Here is a 26,345-nt window from a genome sequence, read left to right as displayed (position 1 = left end):
GGCTCTACCTCTGAGCCACAGCCACCTCTAGTGTTAACTTGCATGAATCTCTGGCATAAAGTAATATTCATCACTTTTCATTCATTCATTCATTTTTTTCCCCCTCTGTTCCTTAGAGAACATGCTGCTCTATAATACCTTGATGAAGATTGATGCCGTGTGACCCCCACTGACTGACAGGAACACTGACGTGGCAGATTTTACAAAATGCACGCCCTTTTGCTTTAAAACTGTCCGTGAAAAAACAGGAAATCATCACTCTAGGAAGGAAAAAACCTTGAGACATGGAAAAAAAAAACTGCTTCCTAGTGATGTTTAAGGAATGATGATAACTGCTTATTAACAAAAATGTTCATTTCTTCACCCTGCCCAATAGAGTGCAAGCCACAGTCCCGTGTACGTCAGCCTCTCGCTGATGATTTATGTGATTGACAGCATGGCATTTTTTCGCTAAATGCATTCCCCCATCCTTTAAAACTGTCTACAAGAAACGGGAAATCTTCCCTTCAGGATGTTTGGAAATTTGTGTGCTCCACTGACGGGAAGGAGTTGCAACAGAACAGTGAACTACAGGTTGTATGGAGCCAGAACCGGTCACAACAGCTAATAAAGAAAAAAAAAGTGTGAATATTTGTCATAAATCAGGAGGAAATACAGGAGAACTGTGAGAGGGCAATGAAAAATGGGAAGTCTTCCAGGAAAATTAGAAGGGGTGGGCAAATATGCCACAGAGTCCACCTCCCACTTCCATATCAGCCCAGTAGCATACATATACCGGCCCAGTCATCCATTTATCTCCCGGCACGTCGTCCTTCAGATCCAGCCATGTTCTCTACCTGCCTCAGTTTTGCCTGTTACGACCCCACTGCCTGCCTTATTGGACCCCTGCTTCCTACCCTGATCCCCCGTTGGAGAAAAAATTGCCTCATCTCCCCCGCCCACCTGGATTTGACTTTTTATTTTTACCAGTGTTCGCCCTCAAATGAACTCAGCCCCCTCAGAGTCGTGCATTTTAGAGATGTTTAGTCTGACATTAGAGATGCCTCCGAGGGGAGAATCTGTTTCGCAATACACAGACTTTTCTGCGTAATGTGACCCCCGGTGAAAACAACAGAGCTCACCTCTGTCATCCTTTTTGCGAAAAAAGACGCTGCAGTTGTTTGCAGAGAGGCTGCAAGGTTAATTCCCTACTTCCAAGATACCAGATAGAGCCACAGTCGATTAGAGGAGGTAAGCTTTATGCAATCAGAGGAAGGAGAACCGTGCAACAGACTGTACTATATATTTATAAGACTGTGAGACCCTTCGAGGCAAACAAGCAGACACCAACAGGCGTACAGATGGACCACAGAATAAGGCAGAATTATTTTTGTGATTAAAATACCATCTTGCTCTATTTTTCCAGCATAGAAGGTTGGAAATTACTGCTTCCCTAACGTAGTAGATTGATAGTGGCAGCTTTGGAGAATGTAATACAGCGTGGACGGCAACACAGGGGTTGATTAGACACTGAAGGTGTGAAATAGTGAAAGGCAACATAAAGACAAGAATTGATGGAACGACCGAAAGCAGCAGCCCACCAGTCTTGGCTTGGCTTGGCTGGTTTGGCTTGGTCTTGAAAGCTGTGGTGCCAAATGTTGAAAAAAAAAAAAAAGAAGTGAAATTAAAGGCACATGATGAAAGACTTCAGGAGCCATCAAAAGGAGAAAAAAAAAAGAAAGAAAAGAAAACGTTTGTGACAACATGACTCCTGATTTATTGATTTCCCGGCTCAATTTTTTTCATCCAGGGGTGCTTCGAAAGAGCAAAGCAATCTCTGAGTTTGTTGGCGGTTGTTGTATTCCCTCGGCAAATGGACACTCGCAAACACACACTCGAGCACAGACACACGGCGGACGCTCGCCGCACACAAACACACACTCGAGAACAAACACACGGCGCTCCCAGTGGGGGCGGAGTTTTTAATCCTCAAATACACTGCCATAAATCAAACCCTGCTCCCTCGTGCCCCGGCTCGTCTCTCTCAATGAAAAGCTCAAGCCAGTGGCACATTAATAGCAATTTACAGGGCCGGTCATGCGAGGAGGGGAGCATCAACAGAGCGTCCTTTTATTTTGTAGTTCCTTATTACTTTCACTCACCACGCAGCCAGTGAATTGGTAACTGTAGGAGACGTGCCCTACTGCATCACTCCCTCTGACTGGATGTCGGCCATGTTACACCTTTCTTTCCTACAATCGCGCAATAAGAACGTGGTTCTGTCGCTTAGCGTAATAGATAGTGAGGAATCCAAGAAACTCCATGGTTCAGAGGAAAAAGAAACAAGAACATATCTCAGTATATTCTGTTAGAGCCCTCTGATGTCGTGCACCATATTAAAACCTCTATGATAAAGAGAAAAATGCTCCGCAAACTGTCACAGTTTGTTTAGGGTTTAGGCAAGAAAACTACTTGGTTAGGTTTAGGAAAACATCATGATTTGGGTTTTGATCACTTCGTTACTTCTTTCATTACAAACAAACCTACGTAACCTAAGTGACTTACGTTACGTTCGGTTCTCCTGAATGAAAGTGGTGTCGTTGTTTCGTCTGCTGACCATCCCTAACTCCCTCCCTATATGGAGCTGTTTCCATACGGTAATCTTACGCAACAACTGTGTATGATTCAACCTCAACATTGCTGAAACATAACAAATTTAAAATATAAAACTGCCATATGTATATGAATATGTACTGCCTTTCTTAACACTATTATTCTACGTGAATAACGGGCAAGGTAAGTTTACTTGCATTGCACATTTCATACGCAAAAGCAATTTTAAAGTGTTTTAAAAAAAAACAGCAGAGAAAGAAACATTGAAATGAAGATGAAAAAAAATTAAGGGGGAAAAAAACGACATTGTATGGCTGAAGCAAAACATCGTCGTGGTGGTCAAAGTTGGTGCAAGTCATCCTCTGGAAGTTTGTTCCAGCTTTGTGGTGCAGAGTAACTAAACGCTGCTTCTCCGTGTTTGCTTTGCACTCTGGGAACAGTTCGCAGCATGACCTGAAAGGTGGAGAGGGTTCAACATGTGAAAAGACAGATTCTTTTTTTGAAAGCCATTGAGAGATTCATTGACAAGCTGCAGTGCTTTAAACTCTGTTCTCTGACACACTAGAAGCAAGTGAAAGAGCCCTGGGAAACTGTGTGATGTGTTCAGTTTTCTTGGTCTTTGTCGGGTCTTTGGCAGCAGCATTCTGAATGCACTAAGAGTTTTTGAGGGGAAAAACCTGAGAGACAACCATTTAAGTTACGTAACTTGCTGGAAATGAAAGCGTGGATTAGTTTCTCTAAGTCCTGTTTGGACATGAATCCTCTGATTCTCGCTATCTTTTGAAGATGGTAGAATACAGACTTTGTAACTGATTTGACAGAGCTGGTGAGACCAAGATTACACCAAGATGTCCGAACCATATCAATCTTATTACGCTGCTACAATGTATTTTACTCCAGTGGAGCTTTACCCCGAGGACAATGTTGTGGTTAGCACAAGAAACAGCTTAGTGATCGTGTAATGTAGTGATTCCCAGCAAGGGGTACTCGCCCCATGGCGGGTGTAGCCTACATTTAAAGAACTTCACACAAACTCAAGAAATAACAGTGTGAGATGATGTAACACAGCAAATCTGATTACAAATTGAAAACAAAATACAACATATTATCAAGCTGCAAATGAGAGTCTGTGGAGGCTAGTTAGCATGCTAGCAGATGAAATAGTAACCTCTAAGTGAAGTTTAAATGGTTGAAATAGGTAATGTCCACAGGTGTTAAGTAATGTAAATATAAATAGATTAGCTAAAAGAAGGCTAATGCATTATATTGGCTTGAACAGTTGAAATAGTTAGTTTATGTTTAGTTTATGTCACTCATGTAGCCTTCTCTGCTATTCTCAGGTGGAATGGCTGAAAAATGAAGAGCCCCTCGCCTCTGAAGGTGTCGCTGACACGAGAGGCGACCACAATCTCATCATCTCCGAAGCCCGCCTCTCTGATTCCGGAAACTATACCTGCGTCGCCAGCAACATCGTGGCGAAGAGACGCAGCGCCACTGCCACTGTTGTAGTCTACGGTAAGGTGTCAGATTCGTGATATGCAATATATGTGGTTATATTCTATTTAAAAAAATGTGTCTTGGATTAGATTTCTGCCTCAGTCAAACAGGCAAGCAAAGTAGAACTCCTTAAGTTTGACAAAGAGATCATCAAACTGCTTTCTAGTCTCCTTCAAATTATTTCCTACAAAGGTCAGCTGTCAAATTGGCAACATAAGCAAATTCCCCCAAAGACATTAATGCAAGGAAAAAAAAAAGCACTGCTCAGCCGCAGCGTGTGGTCTTTATTCACACGAGAGTCTAATGAGCAGGTAATGGGCAAGTGATCTCTCGGGTGTGTAAGACACAAGGAGACACAGGCACAATATTTACAAGAGCTCAATAATTAATAGCGGTGGAGGCAGCTGACGTGGGCTGTCACAATTCCCCGGCTTTTATCTGCCAGCACTAAACGCTTGTGTTGAACGCTCTGTAAAGCTCCAGGCTAGCCGAGACTGTTTCCAGCTTTTTTTTTTTTTTCTTTTTTTATCGCCCCACAGAGAGCTCTGCAGGGACGACAGAGAATAAGTGAAATTATAATGTCACGCTAGCACCACCTCCCTTTCACACCAGAGGAACACCTTGTTAATTGGAGTGTTTCGGTGCTTGTTTTACTGACCTTTCATTTCTGTTAGTTTTATTTATTTTCATATCAGGGAGGACATTTACCGGCTGTAGGAATTCATCTAATTCTTTTTAACATCCCTTTGTTGAGGCCCTTCAATCATTAATTTCCTTAATGCTAATGAAGTCTCTGACAGGCTTTACTACTCCCGATAGCCGCAGACAGATGTCCAATAGCGAAGTACAGTATTTCTTTCCTGCGTTGTGACAGCAAATGAGCAGATAAGTTGATCATAGTGCATTATTTTAAGCAACAAATCAGAGAAAGAAGAAGGGAAGGCACCATTGATCATCTTTGTAAAGACTTTTTTTCCATGATAAGACGTTTCTCATTGTCTCTCTAAGTGAACCCCTGTGCTGTCAGCGTGGTTCTGTTTCTGCTGACGGAAAATACTATTGTCCCAGTTTTCATTCTTTGTTGTATCTCTTGCATTTCCTCCCTTTCATTTCTTTGACACATACAGTGAATGGAGGCTGGTCATCGTGGACGGACTGGTCCCCCTGCAACGTGCGCTGCGGTCGCGGCGTGCAGAAACGTTCTCGCACGTGCACAAATCCGGCCCCTCTCAACGGGGGAGCCTTCTGCGAGGGCATGTCGGTGCAGAAGAGCACCTGCAACACACTGTGTCCAGGTGAGCACGAGGAAGTTCGCCTCCACGCTTAAATCTGTGCTTCCGCCTCACACTTTGCAGTTTGTAGGATGACTCCTGGGCTGCATTCAAGGCAACGCTGAGATTTGGAGATTCAGGTGCGTTGAAAGCAACGCGTTCATGGAAATATACTGTGAAATAAAAGGAACGGTGCATCATTTTTTTGGAGAAGACTCTTCATTTGATTTCATTCCAGGAGTTACATGGGAGGATTAATATCTGCCCATGAAATATGAAGCCTGAGCCAGCAGGCCATTATCTTAGCTTTGCATGAAGATGGGAATCATGGGTGGCAACAGCTTGTCTGGCTCCGTCTGAAGGTATTAAAATCAGTCTTCCAACGCCATGGCTTAATTCTGTTTCCAATTTTTCACCCCTACCCCTCATTATCCAGTGCCCCCTCAGAACAGAGTTACATGGGGTGGTGGTTGAAATCCCTCCTTATTAATTGATAGGTAAAGAGAATATTACCGGGCAACTCCAATATGCCGCCTTCAGGTGTGCTCGTAGTTCCAATCAAGTCATCAAATAAAGTTAGCACTGCTTCACTACCTGGCCAGTAGACAAGCTTTATAGGCTAACATTAGCACCCCATGCTCCTCCCCTGCCAGTCTGCACTGATATTAGAGGAGTGGTACCAATTTGCACACACATTTCAGGCAGCATGTGCCATCAAAGAAGGGGGAATGTGAAGGTGAGATCAAAATGTGGGACTGTCATGGCACAAATCAGCAACGACTGATGTAATGTTTGCTAGTGAAGCTAGTAAGTCGGCTACCGAGACATCAGCAGACTAGTTTGGATTGTTTGATGCCTGTTTGAGGTCTCATATCCCTGAAAAACTTCCATTTATACACATCCATACAAAAAATCTGTGTCTGTAAAACTGTTTATTTTTCTAATGATTAGAGCTGTCACCATATCTGATTTTCACTACACAGTTATCTTGGCCAAGCATCTTCATGATGAGGACAATCAAATATATCTTTAACTTATATACAAATGTAGGGAGGCGGAGAGAGCCTGTGAGCGTAGTTGTAGAAAAAGAAACATGTACAAAATGACTATTAACGACTCAGTTACTAGCAAAGAGGCAACAAGATCGACTTATAAACAAAACATGCACCAGGCCGAACAATCTCCATGATATGTGTATTATTTACACAGTATCAATATTTCATTCATAAATATGATATATTGTTCTTTCTTTATTTATTTCCTCAGTGCTATTTATATTCTGCTGCTTAATTATTTATTAAGGAGATTGGCTACAGCTAAATGTCATTATGCAGTCCCGCATTGAAAATAACAACGAAGCCTTGTTTGTTTGAAACTGTACCAAAAATCAAAGTGTAACAAAAAAAAAATGTGTTGTTTTACGAGGAGTTACAGCCTGGAAGACTTTCTTAGCTGGATGCATTGACCTTCTGAAGTCAGTGTATCTATGTCTGACTCAGAAATAGTGCAGCACACAGATCGTCTTATTTGACTGACTAACTCTTCACAAGAAAAGCGGGTCAAGTGTGTTTCCCAAAAAATGTTGAACTATTCCTTTTAAAAGCACCTCTGTTTGCTTACCGTCTTTTAAGAATCCTCCAATGTCAGCGCGTCCTTGACTGCATTAATGGCGGGGAGCATTTCCTCTCTGCTCATAAACATATCGCCACACAACATTAAAGTGAAAGTGACAGAAAGTGAAGGCAACCAAACGGTCTTTGTAATTGATTACTCACGAGAGTTTAAAGTCCCTGTAAGTTGATTTCGGCACCTGGAATGAACAGAGAACCGTGTCGGCCTGGAAAGTAGGAAAAATCAGTTCAAAAAGCCGGAGGCGTGCTTTAGAAGTTTAGCGGCGGTGTCCTCTCGTTCGGTCACATTTTCACTGTGAGTGTCTCCGCTGCTGATACTGACGACGGCTTGTATCTGGAATCTGATGCGGTGGAGCCTAATTAAACAGCAAATGAGAAGAAACTAAATAGGAAATGGAGAGAGGAGGAGTGGGGGGGGGGGGAGCGATAAAGTGAACCTGAGCAAAAGAACAAACAAGCAGAGGCTTAGCTTTGTGAGATGCAGAGCAGAGCAGCGGTTCCACTTATCAAAACTTCAGTGTAATCTGCTCCACCCAAGTGTTTTTTGTTTTTTTCCCAGACAAGCCTGAATTTATGATTTCAACCATAGCACCAGAATAAAAGAAAAAGCTCATCAGGTTTAAGTGGGAAAAAAAAAAAAAAAATTATCAGGGGAAGGCAGTGCATTCCTCTAAATATTATCTCCTCTTTGCCAAACGCCTCCGTCTGAAGAGTTCTTTCTGCCGCATCTGAGTTTGAACATAAACGGCGTGCATTTGCGTTTAGATTAGCAGGAAGAAGGGGAACTTTTTAGAGCATTTGGAGGTGGGAAGAGAAGACTTGATGGAGTGTGGCATAAGCAGGGTGTCTTTGTGCTCCGAGTCAGCAAGACGGCAAAACATTTATGTGCCCCGCAGGAGGAAAATGTTTTTGTATAGATAGTAGTTCAGCTCTTACCTTGAAATTGTTTTTTTATAAAGTCCCGGAGAACTTTTAAGCGAATCCACTTCGCCTTGATGTTGGAGTCTTTTGAAGAGAAGTGAGCATCTTTATCGTGTCAGTTGATTTTTTTTTTTTCCCGCCTGCGTATCTTTTTTCCCCCCCTGTATTTTATTTATGCGTTTGTACTTTTGCTTGTATGAGCGTGTTCGTTCACACATCTCTGTGTAGAACTGAGGGTCGACAACACATGCGGCCCATGCATTATGCACTTGGGCTACAGATGCGCATCCCTGTGTTCGCCTGAACCTCTGTATCTGATTCTTTCAGTGGACGGCGGCTGGGGAGAGTGGAGCGAGTGGTCGGTGTGCAGTTCGGACTGTGAGAGGCAGCGCAGCAGAGAGTGCACGGCGCCGGAGCCCAAACATGGTGGGCGGCTGTGCGACGGCGTGGCGCTGGCTACAGACAACTGCACTGGCGGCCTCTGCACACAGAGTGGGTGACATCAGCATCAGCATCTCCATCCACTGATTCATGACACTTGGGGGTGGTGGGGGGGGGGGGGGGATAGTTTACTGTCAGCCCCATTGTGTTCGGGGACTGTGTCATTACAGATTTTACTGTTCGTAATTTTTTTGGCAGTGTGGGCCAGATCATGATCGTCATCATAATCATGCTCATTAGCAGAGGCCTCATCCGTCTTCATTATTCATCCACTCCACGTACATAACCGACAGTGTGCACAGGCACGGATGCATACACAAGCAGTAATCAAATAACACTCGTATTGTTCAAAAAGGTTAAAGAGAAACTTTGAAATTCTCTTTTTTTCTCTCTCTCGTCTCTGCAGATCGAAAGCTGCTACATGATGTGAAGCCACAGGGTGAGTTTCTCCTATTATTCTAAAGATATAAGCGTCTACAACAATGCTGTTTTCCGATGGCCTCACCGCTGCCGTTTAGTGTCATCATCATTGTCATAAATTGCTCACATTGTTTCATCGGATGCTTGGCTATTTGTCGGAAATGCGAGGTAACAAAAGTCCACGTTTGTCGAGCGAGAACAGTGCCAACACAGTGTTTTTATTGGGGACCATTAGTCCGATTCAGCACGGTGAACTGGCAATAAGTGAGAGAAATATATTCAGCCAGACAACGAGAGCATATTATGCTAAAAACAGGAAACAACACTTTCATTATGATTGCTGGAAAGTAGCTACGGAATGAAAAAGGAATAAAAATCCCTCTGACAGGTGGGGTTGTGAAAACTAACAACGCCGTGCATGACTCATCGTGAAAGTCTCCCTTAACTTAAAAATAGAGGCGAGGGTTATTTTGGATACAGATGTTGTGACTGACAGTATGTATGAATACTAAGTGGGAAATACAAGTCATTCTTCAGTTTGTTGCTGGCGTGCATTTCAGCAGATGAAGGAGAAAAAATGCATTTCTGTTGAAAGCAAGTCACTTTCCAGGCCTGCCGGGAGCATTCCTGACTGTAGGTGTGACTTCTAGTGAGTGTCGTCTCCACCACTGGCGTCCATTTTGACTCTTGCTGAAAAGTTAATTCATGTCTTATTATTGACGGACTTTAACAGTAATTAACAGAGTTGCCAAGGATACTTGAAAGTTCTTGGATTAAAAAAAAAAAACAGTTAAGACCTTGAAAGTGTTTCTACCGAGCACTAAAGGGGTCCTTGAAAGTGCTTAGATTTAGCCCACATGAGTTTCCGTGATCTCAAAATTCCCCTTGAGTTGTAGCCACTCTCTGAGTAGGCTGTGAGTAAACAGCGATTTGTAGATCACCTAATATGTCAGTGGCTGCTGCGCTCCATAAACAGGCATTCCTGGTCAAATACGCAGCCGGTCGCCTAGTTAATCTGCATTATTCAGGTTCTGGCTCTGGCTTTGGGCGAGTGTCACAGACGGCCTGTGGTGGTGCAAGAAGGGCACAGAATGAGCTACAGCCACCAGCCAGATGCTGGTAAAATATGCATGTGGATGGAAGATTTGCTCGACTCACCAGCCCAAAAAATACAGTGGTCATTTTTTGAGTGGCAGGTGAAATGTTAGCATACTCTTTAGACTCTAGACTTTGTACCCTGGTCTCAAGCTAACACCAGGTGTCCCTATACCACAGCCTAGGAACGAGTAGCTCACTGGGGAAATAAAAGAATTGAGAAATGTTCAAAATTATAGCCTTTTTTGTGGCTTTTTGTGGTACACTTGTTTTAAAACAGTTACGGATGATGCTCAGTTCTTTACACTGCTCCCACCCGTTACTGTCTCGGTGCCAATTATCTGTGAACACCATTATTTTTAAATACATCAGGTAAAGAATTTAAAGCCACGCAGCCGGTGGTTAACTACTGTATAGTTATTGCTTCATGCATTATTGCTGACTATGCTATTTGGCCATTTATGTTATGATGACTGCTGTTTATTTTGCACAGTGACAACTATAATTTGATTCCTGCTAAGCTACGTGCACATGTTCTCCTTACTCGTCCTTTAACACGGTTACGTATGTTTGTTTGTCAGAAACAGGGGAAAAGAATGCAGCCAGGCTGCCAAAAACTTCCCAAGCCCTCAATTAACCTGCTACTGTAGCTGTTAATGCCGCTTTGCATATTTTGTCCATTTCTCCCCATTTGAGCTTCAGGCTACTTAGAGGATTTCGCAGCATGTCCTGTTTCAGTGCAGATCTCATTATCTTTTAAGAATAAGCTAGCAGCCCCTTTATTTCCCGTTCTTTCTTTTCCCCTTTGTGGAGTTGGACGCTGCAGTACTGGTGGGACCAGATAGAGCATAATCATTGCCGATGAGCTAATTTAATGAATTGGTTTTGTCACATTATCCCAGTGGAACGCAGAGTGCCTCCAACAGCAGAGCCAAGCGGTGTTTGAAATGACAGTCAGGTGCTGGGTTGATTATAATCGCCTTCCTTCCGAGGTTCCTCATTAGCAGCTTTAGCACTCCAGGATGGAACAATGAAGCTGTGCATCAGGAGGCAGGGCAGACGAGGAACGGAAAACAAGAACAGGCGCTAAAGTAGTTTTGAAACCGAGGTAGGCTCGCCTCCTATGAAAGATTTTTTTTCGCAACTTTAATTCAGCTGATGTTCCTCTGCAGCACAGTTTTCCAGTTTATTCCGGGGGAGAAAAATGTCTCCTCGCGTCCTAATTAAGCGCAGTGCACTAAAAAGAAAAAAGAAAAAACAAAAAGTCGCTGAGAAAATGTGCTTCTCTCTTACTCACTCTTACTTTCCAAGGTGTGGAGAACAGCAGTGACGTGGCCTTGTATTCAGGCCTCGCTGCGGGGGTGGTGACGGTGGTGCTTCTGATCATCGCTGTCACTCTTTACCGAAGGAGCCAGAGCGAGTACGGCGTTGATGTCATCGACTCCTCGGCCCTCACCGGGGGCTTCCAGTCCTTCAGCTTCAAGACCTCTCGTCAAGGTGAGCCAGGGACTCTGTGACGTCCGCCTAAACTTGTGCCACAGAGTGCTACTAAACTCGAAGTAACAATGGACGAAGTACTTATGAGGTAAAGATACAATGATTAATAAAAGCCTTGGTTTTCTACGATCAGATACACACCATTTATTATGCCTCCTGAAATAATTTCCCCCCGAAAACAGTCGGATCGATTCCTGAGGTGGATGTTTTTTTCAGAATATGCTGAATATCTGCAATAGTACAGCTGTTTGGTTAATTTGCAGGAGTCTGGTGCCATGTTGGATGATTTATTTAATTAATTATGTTATGCACGCTGTTTGATTCCTGTATAATTACATTTAGCACAGCCCATAAATTAGAGGGGAGAGTTGAAACACACCTATCACTCCTGCTGCTGTATGATAGCTTCAGGTACTTAATCAACTCAAAGAGGGAGGACCTGAAACAGTATGTAGACCCAGCAGTTGTGGGTGCTAATTATGGCTCAGCCCAGTATAGACTCCTGTCTTCATCCCCATTTAAACGTGTGTGTTGATTTGCATTTGCAAGTCGCGCTGTGTTAAATCTCTATTAGGAATCGGGGGGAAGGCAAAGCTCAGCATGCATGAAAGGAGTTCTGATTGTGATTTCTTCACTATTAAAAGGTCCAAACAATGTTCTACGAGCTTGACTTTGTCAAAAGAGGTTGCTAAGGAGCAGTTAAAGACAAGTACTTAAATTGCCCTTCAGTGCCTCATTTGCATAAATATAACCTCGGCCGTGCGGCTACATCCGCCTCGACAAAATGGGTTCATCTTCACTCTCAGAATGGCCGGACACAATCACACAAATCAGTCCGGTGTAAAGGCCAGTTCTCATGGTTGTGTCTTCTCTGAAATTTCTAACTAAGATTTTTTAATTATGCATATTGTGAATGTATTGTTAATCACAAGCTTTGTGGGCAAAAATATGAGGATTTGATTGATGTCGTGTTATAAATTAGCAAAAGGGAAATGATGGAGGTTGAGGACTACAATTGTGGTTTGACAGAATGTGAGTACACCAATATATCGCATCACGTCAGGTGCCTCTTTATCGATACACTGGTGCTGAAAATTGCTATACTTCCAGCTGAGTTGCATATTCACGAGTCTCTGCAGAAAACATTTCAACAAAATGAATTTACATATTTGAAATATTTTATCAAGACGTAGTTTTATCCGTCCTTTAAACATTTCACCGTGAGAATTTTACGTTGGACACACGTTGACATAGACAAGTTGCAGTCAGTAGCCCCCCTTATACTCCTTTTTGTTATAATGTTGTGATGTTGTTTCGTCCTGCCTCTGATCCGCCAGCCGAACAGAGCTGTAACAGAGGCGAGTGGTCTTATGTCCTAGCTGATGAGGCAAACCTTTGTACGCTATTACTGAATCTCTGTGTAAAAGGTAGTGGGTTCATGTGTTAAAGAGGCTCTAAACAAAGACTCTATACACTGTTTATTAAGTTGTTTCATTTCCCTTATCAAATGTAGTGAAATGGACACCAAGATGCAGTGAATAAATACATAATTCCTGTTTTGTTTTTTGTTTTTTTTTTTACCTTTTTAGGGGTATTTTGTGATAGTATCCTAAGTCACTCTGTTATTCGCACCTTTAACTGCTATCACACTATTTTAAACATGTTGAGGTTAAACAAAGGGACCCAAACCCAAGACATACAGGCAAGACAAGTGACTAACGAAAAGCGAGCTTTCAAAGGAAATAAAAGCAGAGAATCCAAAAATAGAAGAAAACAAAAGGCAGATGGCAAAACTCCAGAAACCCAAGAACAAAAGCAAAAAGAAAACAAAGTATAAAACCAAAAAGAGCAAAGTACAAACAAAAGACAGAGTACAAACCAGGAACAACACGGGGAACCAGAAACAAAATAGACGATGGAAGATGTGAAAGAGAAACACAGGTACACAAGGGCAACACAAAACAGCAGACTCATGGAAACACAGTGGACAAAAAGATAACTGAAAGACCAAGAAGGGCAGGAAAAAGGACAAAGGGAGGAAGTAGAAAGTGAGACGTGACACAGGAGGAGGTAACTTCAAAATAAAGCAGGAAATAGACAGAAACACAGCTTAAACTATGACAAATCGCTTTGATGAGTCAAACAACACTGAAATCTGTAGAAAATCAAGTTAAGTTTGAAGATATAAATTAAGTTTCATTCTCCTTCGCAGGTTAGAACTATACATGAATGAAGAAGAGAGGAAAACATTTTATCTTTTAGCTTCTCTGTATAGGTGACAAAAACATGAAACACACACACACCCAGAAACATTGTTAGTTTTGTTCATGTTTACTTTCATTCAAATTCAAACTGCGCTCACATTCTATATAATGTCATCATATCATGTCAGTCTGTGTAATTAAAACTGCAGAATGCCAGCGAGCCGCACAGTTTTGTATTTGTATATATTTGTGTCTGTATGAATTATGCATGTGTTTCTTTGCATTGTGATACAACAGCATCAATTATTCAAAATGCTTTAGGGCCCCAAAATGACTGTATTTAATTTTTCAGTTTGTTCACTTGAGCCTTGTGGAGATTCTCGCTGCCTGCGCTGTGGTGCACTAACTGTCCAATAACATACAGAATAGAGCCTAATCCATAACGCAAAGCATGCATTTATTGCTTTATTGCAAACATCAGCACGCCCCGAGCAATAAAGGGCCCGCTGAAAAAACATGTGGCAACGAGCACATTTCTGCATTCTAAACAAATGTACAACTTAACTCTAATCTATTATTACTTAGACCTTTTCTTTCTGCACAAATTGTATGACAAGAAGTGCCTCATCTGGGTGGAAGGTTCGTGACATTACTGGCTGCTTTTAGTTTTATCTTACTTATAACAAAACATCAATAAATTATTCATGATTTCAAAATTAAAAAATGTAATTTATTAGTGCCTCTGCAGTCCCATGCCTTTAAACACAGAAAAACATCCCAGCTCCGGAGCGTGGTGCGTGTTTTGTGTTTTGTTTTTTGTTTTTTTCTTGCCCCGCTGATTGAAGCATATTTTTACAAGGCTGGCATTACGGGTCGCCACGGCAACAGCTCTCAGCAGGGTGCGATAAAGTTCATTTTGATAACACAGCAGTAGGCAGGCGCAGCTTTAATCTCGGTCCCTGTTGCCGTTGATAGGGGAGGCCAGACCTCCATAAAAAAAAAAAAAAAAATCCAACATGTCCTCCCCTCCTTATACATTTACAGCCTGCAGTATTCACACAGTAATCATTTTATTTCTCTTCTTTTTTTAAAGCAGGCTCGTCCTTGATCATGAGTCACTGCATCAAACAGCTCGACAAATTCCCAACAAAATGAAGTGGCAATCTTCGTTTCTTTGCTCATTAGGAGGCTCTGTGCCGTTTCCTCAGCCGTGTCTTCCGTCGTCGTGCTCGTTGACACGATGTCGGCAAGTCATTTATCACAAAATCGCATCACTTTACAGAAAAATCGACCTTATCTTCTATAACCCCTCGATGAATAATACACTTGTTTGATGCTATAATAACGGTCTCTGTGCTGTGTTTCATGACTGATCCACAGGGTCGCACTGTGAGTCTGAGTTTATTACAACACACATGACACGGCTGCAGTATGTGACTGGTTTAGCATCATCTGTATATCTTCCTGCACCTCCCTGAAGTCGGAATGTAAACGTAAAGATAAAGTTAAACACTCCCATAATAATCCCCATTAATCAACATGTAATCTAATTCAGTGGCAATACTGTGTCACAGATTTGTTTTGTACCGCTGTGAAATCAAATTGAAGCACTACATCAGGTCACCGTAGCCGCTCTTATTCGCCCTTTGTCACTTTTAATTGAGACACCGGCACAGCGAGGTGTACGCTATTCATGTTTCCATGGCGATGATATTATAGCGATGCTCACAGGTGGATAAAAACTAATTGTCGTGACATGCTCTTTTGTTTTTCCTGTCGTTGATGGCGGCAGTCGAGTTTGAAGTGTCGCTCTCCTGAAGTGTAATCGTTGCTCAAAGACGTCTAATTGCTGACAGTAATTTGCCTGTTTTGTTTTGTTTTTTCCTGTTTTTTTTTTTCAGCAAACCCGCTGCTTATTAATTCATCCATGCAACCCGATCTGACAGTGTCGCGTACCTACACCAGCCCCATGTGTTTCCAGGACTCCATCGACAAGGAGCTGATGGCCGAGCGCTCGCTGCTCGACCCGTTGCCTGATCTCAAGGTCAAAGGTGAGGAAGCAGAAGTGTTTTGAAAGCCCGTGTCTGAGGGCGTCAAACCACTTTTGAAGAGGCAAATAATTACAGAGAAGAGTAGAGTTCTTCTGTCGATGTCTGACGGGCAATCCATCTTGCTTTGAGCCGGTTTTCTCTCTTCAAGCAATCTCTGGGAAAGCTGTCATCTGGAGAAAATGGTTGTGGAAAATCAGCTGGCATCACAAATTGACTGTTGACTTAGTCCCCCTTTGTTAGCGCGCTTTCACAGCGATTTCAGTACTATTAATTGGCGGTAATTTTGGAAACAATGGCTCCTTGATTTCCGACAGAGGTGGACCGTCATCTCTGCTTGGCTGAAGTGACAACTGTTGCATGTAGATTCGGAGTCTCCAGCTGGCTTTGTTATGCCTCCAGCTGATCTTTTTTTTTTTTTTTAAACTAAGAAAAGGCTGAATAAAATACAAATGCTACTTTGTTCTATTAAACTCTGTTCGGCCGCTAAGCTTTTGCAATTTCAAACGGTGCAATTCACTTTTGTTGTCACAAGAGAAAAGAAGCTTTGAGGATGAGGACAGCGTACAAGCGTAACACTACCCCAATAGCATTTTCTTCTTTAGTAATGTAATATTTCAAGACACAAACTAGTAAACTAGATTGCTAAACATGCAGACTTTTACAACTTGTTAAAGAAGATCCACACACTGTTTCATCCATTCCTCACAAATGTGTCCTTGAGTTTGTTTTTTTGTTTGTTTGGTTTTTTTTTAAGTCAGAATGAAAATCCAGAGTTGTACTCTTCCTGAACACTGCTTCAGTTTGTGTGGAGAAAAATCCAAAGTTTGACAGGCTGGCCGAGTCTAGTTTTGGTGCTTAACGAGGATTTGACAACTGCTGTTGGGGGGGATGGTTTTCAGCGAAAATGTCAATTTTGAGGAGGAGGGATGTCTGTACCTGACAACACAATGAGAATGGAGCTTATGTACATGAGGTAATGTAATTCATGCCGTGAAACAGTCGGTTAGGTTTCGTTCCAGCTAAATAAGTAATTTTAATGATGTAAATTAAGTATGTCAGTACCGGTAAACAGAGGACAGGTTGGGGTGGGATGGGTTGAGGTATACGCATGACTTTCACATGGTGGACTGAGGTTTGTTTCCTGTCAACAAAATAGAAAATAGAAATGCAAGTCTGCCTTGACACCATACTGTATTTATAGATATCTGGAAAAGAAAACTACCTTCTCACTGTTACATGTGTGTAAATTGCTGTTGGGAGTTTAAAAAACTGAGTTTACAGTGATGTAAGACCCCTGTCTTTTTTTTCTCTTGCTCTAATATTGATGATCAGAGTTTGTTTTGACTGCAACAAAGACCTTTCAATTGCATCTCCAGGGGTGGCAGAGAGGGCAGAGTACCATGTCATGTCCCACCCTCAGACATTTCCAAGGGGCCTGGCTCCCGACTACAGAGCGGTGGGGACGACGCTGGGCCGAAGAGGCAAAAACCTCTTCACTCCGCAGGTCTCTTTGACTCCCAGCAGGCCTCTCCACAAGGCAACTGCGGTGTTTGGTCATGCTGGAGGGAGGCTGGTGGTGCCTAACACAGGTCAGTCTGAGGCGGAGAAAATGTTCATTCGATGTGTTTCTGTGTGTGTCTGCCGAAGTTCCTCCAACTCAAAACTAGAAATCAAAGACAAGTTAAAAAATCTGTAGCCTGCCGCAATTTGAAACAACGACGCAGTGTTTGACCTTGTCAAGTGTTTGGTCTGCATCAAAAATGTGGAAATGGCATCGATCGGCGAAGCAACATGAGCTTGAATATGTTATTCGCTGAAGCGATGAAGTCAGAATGCATTTGTATTTTTAACCAACGGCTGTGTCCTGACAAACTCAGCCCCAGAAATGTTCTCTTTCTATAGTGACTGCAGATTATTTTTTACATTTATTTAGAAATGAATTCAAAAAGTATGATGAACTTAAAGAAGAGAGAAAATGTTGACTCGTGTAACGTAATGTAAACCTGTGATGCTCAGTCTACCACATTATTCAGGCAGCTCTCTCCCATGGCCTACATTCATCATCCTGTCCCTCGAGGGGCTTTATCTACTGCAGTGTAAATTGGCAGTAATTGTTTATCATTCAGTGGAATATTTAGTATGTGTGTCTAAGATAAAGACAGCCTGTTTGTGTGTGTGCCTGTGACAAAGACACTGCTGGCAGCATTGATTCACAAGGGCCTTGGGGACTTGCTTCAGTCACCTTTTTTACTCGGGGCCGTCACCTTTCTGGCTGTCACCTTTAGTAACGACACCCGACAGCCCGGCTGGTGTGTGCGTTTTGTTTTTTTTGTGTGTGTGTGTGCGTCCATGTCTGGCTGTGTGCTGATCTAGTTCTGCATATACCTCCGCAGGTATCAGTCTGTTGGTGCCTCACGGGGGGATCGCAGAAGACACTACCTGGGAGATGTACATGATCATCAACCAGGAGGACAGCAGGTGAGGGACTCCCAGCGAGCCGGCGCAGTCTGCTTCTAAGGCTGCCCTCTTTTAATCTCTCAGCCCGTCGCGCCACATCTCTCGTCACCTCTTCCTGCCACGTCGTCTCCTCCTCTCCCTTTGCAGAACAAACATGCACACGGTTTCATCACATGTGCCGTACGCAACCACGTGCCGCCCTGACGCAGGCAGATTCCCACCCAGCATGGGATCCTCGCTCATCTTGCAGCAACTGCAGGGGAGGACATATGTGTCACAAACGCGTTGGCAGCTGCAGACAGATTGCATTACTGCCTTAAGCAACTGTCTCAGCAGAGAAAAGAGACACTCCTCGACGCTGCTAGCCTGTTTTGTGTTTGTAGACATCACTGTGACATTATCTCCCTCCATCGTGACTGGTGAGAGTGGTGAAAATTGTGCAGTCATGATGATAGGCGATATTGATTCGGTTTTTAGTTCACTGCGACGTGATATGCCACAAAGTTTAGACGACTGCTGCCCGCAAGCAGCTTATTTCTGTGATTTTGCCGTCAAGATTTTTCACAAAGCTATTACTTGAGGGAGAAAAATGGCGTGATAGATAAGAACCGTTTGGAAAAAAAAAAAGGAGTCTAATACCTTTGACTTCTTTGCAACAGAGCCTCAAAAGCTCCCTGACAGACGGGAGTCAGTTTCTGGACACGTTTCCTGATTTATAGCAGACGGTATCAATGTGTCAGCGTATGTGTGAAACCCTGCTAGCAAGATATCACCTTTACAAGACGGCCAACCGCCTGCGCCTCTCGATGAAATTCGATTTCTACATCCGACGGAGAATCAAAAGTGACATTTACGGACATCTGAAATTCAACCGTCAACTCGCTCCGCCTCCAATCCCCCCACCGTCAAGTCCCCAGGGTCATCTGGTTAGAGATTCAGATCAGAGGTCACTGTATAGGTTATGGCTCAGAGCTCAGTTAGAGGGCTGGTTATACCCTCCCCTACCCAAACTCTCCCCCAATTCAGCCAAGCTGCTGCCCTCCAGCCTCCTGCTTTGCTCTGATAAGCCTGATGCTGTTTACTTCTCTGGCTGTCGTTTAAGAAGCTGCAGGAGCCGTGCACCGCTGAGCTGTCAGTCAAAGCCTATCTTCTGACAGCCGCAGAGTCCACGGGAGAAATTGGATCCTTTCTTCCCATTCAAACCTCGGCCATCTACATAAGACGATGCTTTCCCCCGCAAAGAATGTGAATCGATCAGCTCTGGCTCGGTTTCAGGTGTTCGCGAGAGCTTTTTCCGTTCATCCTCCGGGCTTTTTACGAGGTTGTTTTGTACAGGATCTTCTCCGGCTCAGCGGGGGGGACGGCGGGTAGTCCAAGGGCAGAATCAGAGCGTGCGACAAGATACGGCGGGTACGATGCGACTCTCACGAGTTTGAGTTTTTAAGCATATTATCGAGGCTACTGTAACTCAGTGGTGTCAGTCACACCTGCCTCAAAATAGGCTTCTTCTGGTTGTGATTTTGGTCGGTGGTTGTTCTTTGATGTCTTCTTACATGCGCTGTGTTGTGTGCACTCCAACTTCATCAAGTACCAATACTTCACTGAGCCTTTTCGTAAACGTTAGCTCAAACCTGCCTTCATTTACCTCTGCCGCTTCAGGGGCCGTTTGCACAAGCCGTAAACCCAGCGCCGCCTTATGATCGCCTCATCGAGATGTTTGTGGCTAATGTGTAAGCAAACAACTGCTGATTTACACATCAGCGCACACACAGCAACATTAGCATTATTGGAGTCGCATCACCGGCCGCTTAACAAATGTTCATCTCCTCTTACTCCTGAGGGAAATATCTTAAGCTGCTAAATGCTCCGCTATGTTCCCCAGCCAGTCACCAATTCTCCCTGTCTGCTGTTTGCTGCCGTGCAGGTGGTGTGCAGTCGGCTTGTTTTAGAGCTTTTCTGCTGAAAAAGCACTTGAAAATGACACTGCCGAGAGCAATGAGAGTGAGAATGAAACAAAAGTCAAATAATTAATACAAATTAAATCAGAGCTACATAGCTGGGTGTTAATTCTCCTAATGACACCTGCAGTGACACCTGTTATATTATGCATAACACCATGTCATAACACCCAGTGTAGCATTAAAGATGTGATATAGAATGCTTTTTCGACAACCAGTTATGCTAACGCTTACAAACAGAGAAAATTGTGTTCAAGTTAATGATATATGTCATTTGGTCGTTTCAACTTCCAGTGTCGGTGAATGTGACTTAAAACGTGTACATAACATTACCTGGTCTGTGAAACCTTTCTGCCTGAGTCACGAAGATATTTTTTCATCGGTCATATATTTGAACAGTGAAAACAACAACTCCCATGATGCCACGCTGCTTCACAATTTCATCAAAGCATGTCCTTGTTTGTTTTGACAGAGAGACCTCTAGTGGCTGTACAAATTTAAGGTTAGGTAACTAAAGTTGGAAAACATATAAAACCGTATTATGTGTAATAAAGGAATAAAGCATCTATTGAGCAAAATATTAAAGGTGAACTAACATCACTCTATGCATCAAAGTCTCTTGGGGACTAAAGGTGTGGCTCCGAAGGGAGATGCACAAAATCTGATAAACTGCCTCCAGTACCTCTTTATATTTGCTACCTGCCTAGCATACCATGCTAACAGCAGCTACTGAGAGTTGAGTGATGTTAAGTATTAAATTTGGCAAGTTAGCAATAAACTCAAGCTGTTAAAGCCGTTCACATTGTGTTCTGTGGGTCGTATCCAGAGATTAACAGAGACGGTGTTTGATTGAAGAGGGTTTGCTCTGTGAGAACCGCAAATTAAATTCCATTCACCTCCACTGACATTGACATTTGACTGTATGGTCAGACTCCTCAAGACCTTTGTTCTTTGTTTTGTTCCAAGTCATTCCGACTCAAACGTGCAGCTCTGCGGCTTTGATTCTATTAAAACTACAGTATATAACCTCTACAGGTAGGGGTCTCTCAATCAGAGCAAGCACCATGTTGTGAAGTAGCATGGGATCGTGGGAGTTGCTGTCTTCATTGTTTGAAAAAAAAAAAAAAAACACCGCTGCCAGCAAAATAGACATCTGTCTCAAGCAGGGATGTTCACGGACGAGGTCACGAACTGAGGTTTTATTCACGGTGCGCTTAGTCATGTTCGCCAGCCTCCCTCTTCACCCTCTGACACTTCATCTGTTGTTTCCCCTGGTAGTTATAGTGACAGGCAACCAAATGAAAAAAAGCAGTGTTACCGTGAATAAGATTTACAGATTTATTTTTCTTGTTGTTCCAACACTGTTGGAAACATTTTGGATGATTTAAGTGCACAACTTGACAAAATAAATAATGCAGATTTTTAGATTTTAGAGAATTTAATGCACAAATGTCACATGTTGTACCACTGTGAGAGGTTTGAAAAACAGACTGTCACACACTAATGAGGTGTTGTCCAAATGTTATTTTAATTGTGGTGTGAGGAAAGTAAAAAAAAACAGTGTCTAATGGATGCTGTTGTCTGGAGGACTGAAGGAGGTGTGCTGTGTTCACTAACTAATAACCGCAGTCTACCATCTAAAGATAAACCATCATCCTGGAGTGATATCTCTTTTGTTCTCACAACCACAATCAGAGATGCTAAATAACCATCTTTAATCTTTGCTCACAGGCAATCTGGCTAATTACCATAGTCTCAGCAGCAGGTAACCTTGGTTTCCTCCGAGCCTGGGGCTGATTAGCACAAGAGTGCAGCTGCAGGGCCACTGTGCTGTCTGGAAGCATGATTCTTATTTTTAGACAGCGGGATCATAACCTCTTTTAATTTTTTAGTGTTGATTGGTAACATGGCATAATGAAGGAAAGTTTTTGCAGAACACTCGGCACCAGAAAAACTGTTAAAATAACAGCAGACAAACAACCTCAGCCGCACATCGCCCCGCGCGGAAACGCTTCCCCTCTCAGCGCGCACATTCGCTCACATATCACACCTCACCTTTCCACCCCCGCCTCATACATAAAACAGCTATCACGCTGCTCACAGGTAATTTTTTGCAGCGTTGGAAACCACCAGAAGATTCCTGCCCGGCAGGAGTGCTGTTTCTTCATAAGAAGATTTCAAAAATAATTCTAGTTGTTGCTGACGACCTCTCAAGTAAAATTTGGAGAGTACCCCCATTTTCACAGCTGGTAGCCGTGTCCCAATTAAATGCTAAAATGCTACTAGAAACGCACCGTGTGCTACAGTAACTGTCTCAGCTGAACGATTAGGTGATTAATGGGATACCTGTTCAAAAGCAGCTCCACCAAAGTTACTCATTAAGATATGTTTACAGGTCTATGGGAGTACTGAAAAATACCGATAAAAATAATTCAAAATAATCAAACCCTATTAGCACAGTGTTTTTGTATTTAAAGAAATCAATGGACTTTTACATTATGTACCAACAGGGAATAAAATCAGCACCAGTCCAATGGTGGTTAAATATGCACTTGGCTGGTAACATCAGAAGATTCTAGTGAATTTCTTGGGGCCAGGTGGCAAGGAAAAGTCAATTTTTCTTAATGTGTACTAACAGGAAATAATGCAGAAAGGTGCTGATTGATTCAGTTGACTGCAACTTTTGAATGCCTCTGCAGCTTTGTTGATTTTGTCACTTCTCCGGTGTGAGCAGAGTACATCCTGAAAACCGGTTTAGAATGTGCAGTATCGAGTCGAGGGGCGCAGCTATTGACTTGTTTTATGCATATATGTAGTGTTACGGTAAAGTGTTTGTGTGTGTTTATGAGGTGTAACCTACAAAAATGACACTCCACATGTCTAGCTGACTCTCGCTCTGTTGGTGTTTCCTGTATTTGCATGCACAAACACGTGTGGGCCTGTGCACACTTCGCACATTTGTGATGCATCTGTGCCTGCGTGTCAGGGGTTTGTCCCCTGCCGCAGCTGTATTAATGATGCTGAGAAATATCCATGCTGCTCCAGTGACAACAGCACCAATATCGTGTCCTGTATATGTGAGGTGTCCAGCCGGGCCAACTGCATGACTGATGGTGGTCCCATTGATTGCTCTCAGTCTTCAGGGCTTCCAGCCAAGATTGGGCCCCTGGCCAAGAGCAGCTTGGCCCAGCTAATCTGTCACCAGGACGGCCAGAGCAGGCTTCATAAGCTCCATCGACCCACGGAGCTTACACGCTGTGTGCTAAAGCCTGTCCTCCCCAGCCCCACTGTCCATTAGTCTTGGTGCTTTAATCTTCCTCTATCTGTGTGTCTGTGTGTCAGCTAGTCAGGGATTGATTCATTATGAGTGTCCAAGGATTGCAGTTCACTTTGTTCATAGGCAAAGGGTCACACTCTGCTATCTGAATACTTGCTTAAGCAGTGATTCATGAGTAGTTCATGGCCTCATACTGTCTTAAAAACTTTCAAAATGCAAAGAAAAAATAAGTTACTTTCATCATCAAGTGTTGCTTTAATATGCGCATGTACTGTTTTTGCAGCACTGTGTCCGAGGAGGAGGCAGAGATCTTTTTGAGCCCTGCAGTCACGTACGGCCCGCCAGGCCTTGACCTGTCCTGTCCCATAGCCATGACCATAGCCCACTGCGCGGAGGTTGCTGCTGATAATTGGACCATTCGGCTAAAGAGGCAAACGCAGGACAACAAGTGGGAGGTGAGCCATTATTCTTTTAAGCTTTAGCTGTAATTATCAGGCTCCCGAATTCTCTGCTGCTACATCGATGCAGAATCTTAACCAGAGCAAACACACAGTTTTCAGCAGAATATCAATATGCGCTGATAAAACATGCTACATCTACTCTGATGAAAATTTCCATCCCGCAGTGTGGCCATGCGAGCACAGAGCCGATTTCAGGGTTGCCAGCTCGGATTCGTCATTCTGCATAAATTTCAGCTTTTTCGAGCTCTACCTCATGCTGACATACATCCAAAAGAAACGTCAGACGGAATGCAAATGACGGCTATTAGTCATTGACACGTTTATTTCCTTTGTCACTTTAATGATAATGGTATTTTATAAAGCGTTGCTCTGTGAAATCGGCTGTACAGCTGTTCATAAATTTTGAACAGAAGCACAGTTTGAATTAAAAGGGGAGAAAACACAGTGTTTGTATACACTGCATCTGTTTGTTTGTTTGTTTTTGTTATTTATTAGGCTAATCTGTTTCTTACATAAACAAATACATGTTATGTTTTCGTCATGTCACTGTGATAATATAAGGTTCAATGTGCTCAAACAGGAACTCTTGCAGATAAAAGTTGTGAATAAAGACTTACGGCAATATGTATCATGTTAATGATCATTTTGGGGTCAGTATGACTGAACTACATGGGGGCATTAGGGGTCCAGGAGCAGAGAGTCGCCCTCCTCAAATATTATTGTTAATGCATAATTTTGAATAATATCATGATATGCATTAATAGCACAAAACAATGTCTCAACTTCCTGTAAACATATACAGTTTTGTCCAGAGGTCTCACAGGTTTTGTTGCATGTTACATGTTGAAACAATGTGGTCCGTTGCCAAAAGTATATCTTGGTTTCATGGTTACAAATGTTAAATACAGCTTTGAAATGCAATGAACAGCACGGCATCCTTCTCGCCTTCAACCCCACCACCATCCTCTCCATCTCCAGATATGAAAGCTGGGTCATCATAACGTTTTGTTTTTGTCTCGGACTGCAACTTGGACAGTGAAGGAGGAGAAATTTTAAGTTCAGCTATTAAAATTTGAAATGGAAAAGATTTGCATGTTCATATTTTCTGGAATTTTTACTCACCGAGAGGGAATAGTTTCCATTCTAAGTGCATTAGTGTGGTAAATCCACTTTTTTCCTGCATGAAACATGTCAAACACATACGTATTTTCAGTGTGCCTTCAAAAAGTGTGGAGATCTTTAATAAAAAGAAAAGAAAACTTCTAAAATTTTAATGATCCCATTCCAGTTTGATACCTCAGCATGCGGTCAAAAACAAATGAAACTGAGTGTTGCTGTTCTAAAAGATTCAAGACTTTATTGCCATAAATACAGTAAAGTGCTGTGGCTGTGATTGCCACTGTGAGAATTCTTTCTCACACCTCGCTCTTTCACTAAAATAACACCTCTGAGAAGTCCTTCAACTCTTTGCCCTGTTGAGCCACTTCACTGTCTCACGGAGGCTTGTTCAGACATCTGACTTCAATCCAAACAGCCTCTATCCATTCTTTGGTGCCTTGTCGGCAGAGGAGACATTTCTTAGATGCTCTTTTAATGTTTAACTAACCTCATCAAAAAGCTTTGGGGACCTCATCCAGGCGGAGTGACCCCCAGAGCTACCGGGTTTGCGTGACCTTGGAGCGCCGGTGGCTCTGTCCCTGCCTGGTCTTTTCACTCCGTGTGACATTTACACAGATGTAATTTGCCAGCAGCCGTGTTGCACAAAAGGGAGCTATCAAAAGACCCATCACTGATAGGAGCTATATGCCATCGGAAAGGAGAGAATAAGAGAGAGTGAGTCAGAGGAGGAGGAGGACGAGGAGGAGGAGGCAGACAGGACGACACAGACAGGTTCAGAGAAAGAAGAGGAGATATTCTCTAGGAGAATGTAACGCGGTGACCCGTCTCTGTCACTGGGAAATAATGAGCCCTTTATCTTAGGAAGGATGCTCACTCAAACCCTAATCTCTGGAATTAGCGATATAATGGGAGATGGAGGTCTTTCTCCCCCTCCGTCTTCCTCTCTCGCTCCGTCTGCCTCTCAGTGCCATTCCCATTAAAGCTTGCACTTTTGTACCGCCGGAGTTCGACTCCATCATTTCTCTCCCGGCTGCCTGGCGGGGATGAGCTATGTCATGGAGATCCTTCACGTCCGCTGCAGTGCTAATGGGGCAGGTTCAGGAATCTGTGGGCCACTAAATTACCTCGCATGGCCTGATAATGCCTCAGCCAGGCCATATGCAGAGGTGACCCGTGGGTCACCGTTATGTTCCAAAGGTGATTTAGGGTGGATTGAACACAAGATGACGAGCAATTGGCCATCAGATACAACTGCACCCCGCTCATCCGTTTTGTCAGTGTTACTGTATCCCCATCTGTTTTGTGAGCCGTGTGATTATTCATTTGGCCCTCGTTCAGTTTTGCACAGTTCCTGATCCAAAGTTTTCCCGTTTACTGTCTGCGAGGTGTCTTAATAAAATCCTGCGTAGCGTACGGTCGCTCCTCACATTTAAAATGCTGGAGTTATGCCTCT

At 43.1% G+C, this 26,345-nt stretch overlaps 1 protein-coding gene and 1 long non-coding RNA gene across 2 annotated transcripts in view; one reads left to right on the top strand and one right to left on the bottom strand.

Moving 5' to 3' along the window:
* LOC119029989 (netrin receptor UNC5D-like) overlaps nt 1–26,345 on the top strand; it is a 187,991-nt gene that overhangs the window by 146,891 nt on the left and 14,755 nt on the right. Inside the window, exons 7-15 of the mRNA XM_037117275.1 lie at nt 3,933–4,107; nt 5,217–5,384; nt 8,240–8,404; nt 8,760–8,792; nt 11,180–11,365; nt 15,471–15,620; nt 16,997–17,209; nt 18,014–18,098; nt 23,596–23,767. Coding sequence (XP_036973170.1) covers nt 3,933–4,107; nt 5,217–5,384; nt 8,240–8,404; nt 8,760–8,792; nt 11,180–11,365; nt 15,471–15,620; nt 16,997–17,209; nt 18,014–18,098; nt 23,596–23,767 — 1,347 coding nt within the window. The remainder of the gene's footprint in view (nt 1–3,932; nt 4,108–5,216; nt 5,385–8,239; nt 8,405–8,759; nt 8,793–11,179; nt 11,366–15,470; nt 15,621–16,996; nt 17,210–18,013; nt 18,099–23,595; nt 23,768–26,345) is intronic.
* Nucleotides 5,400–7,882, bottom strand: LOC119029991. Its single transcript, XR_005078146.1, has 3 exons — nt 7,136–7,882; nt 6,981–7,047; nt 5,400–5,533 (listed from the first exon to the last, which is right to left on the bottom strand). It is a non-coding gene; the product is annotated as an uncharacterized LOC119029991 (long non-coding RNA).

This window comes from Acanthopagrus latus, chromosome 12 (genome assembly GCF_904848185.1).
Source record: "Acanthopagrus latus isolate v.2019 chromosome 12, fAcaLat1.1, whole genome shotgun sequence".
Lineage (NCBI taxonomy): Eukaryota > Metazoa > Chordata > Actinopteri > Spariformes > Sparidae > Acanthopagrus > Acanthopagrus latus.
Note: the sequence above shows the minus strand (reverse complement) of the source record. Positions and strands in the feature narration are given on the sequence as shown.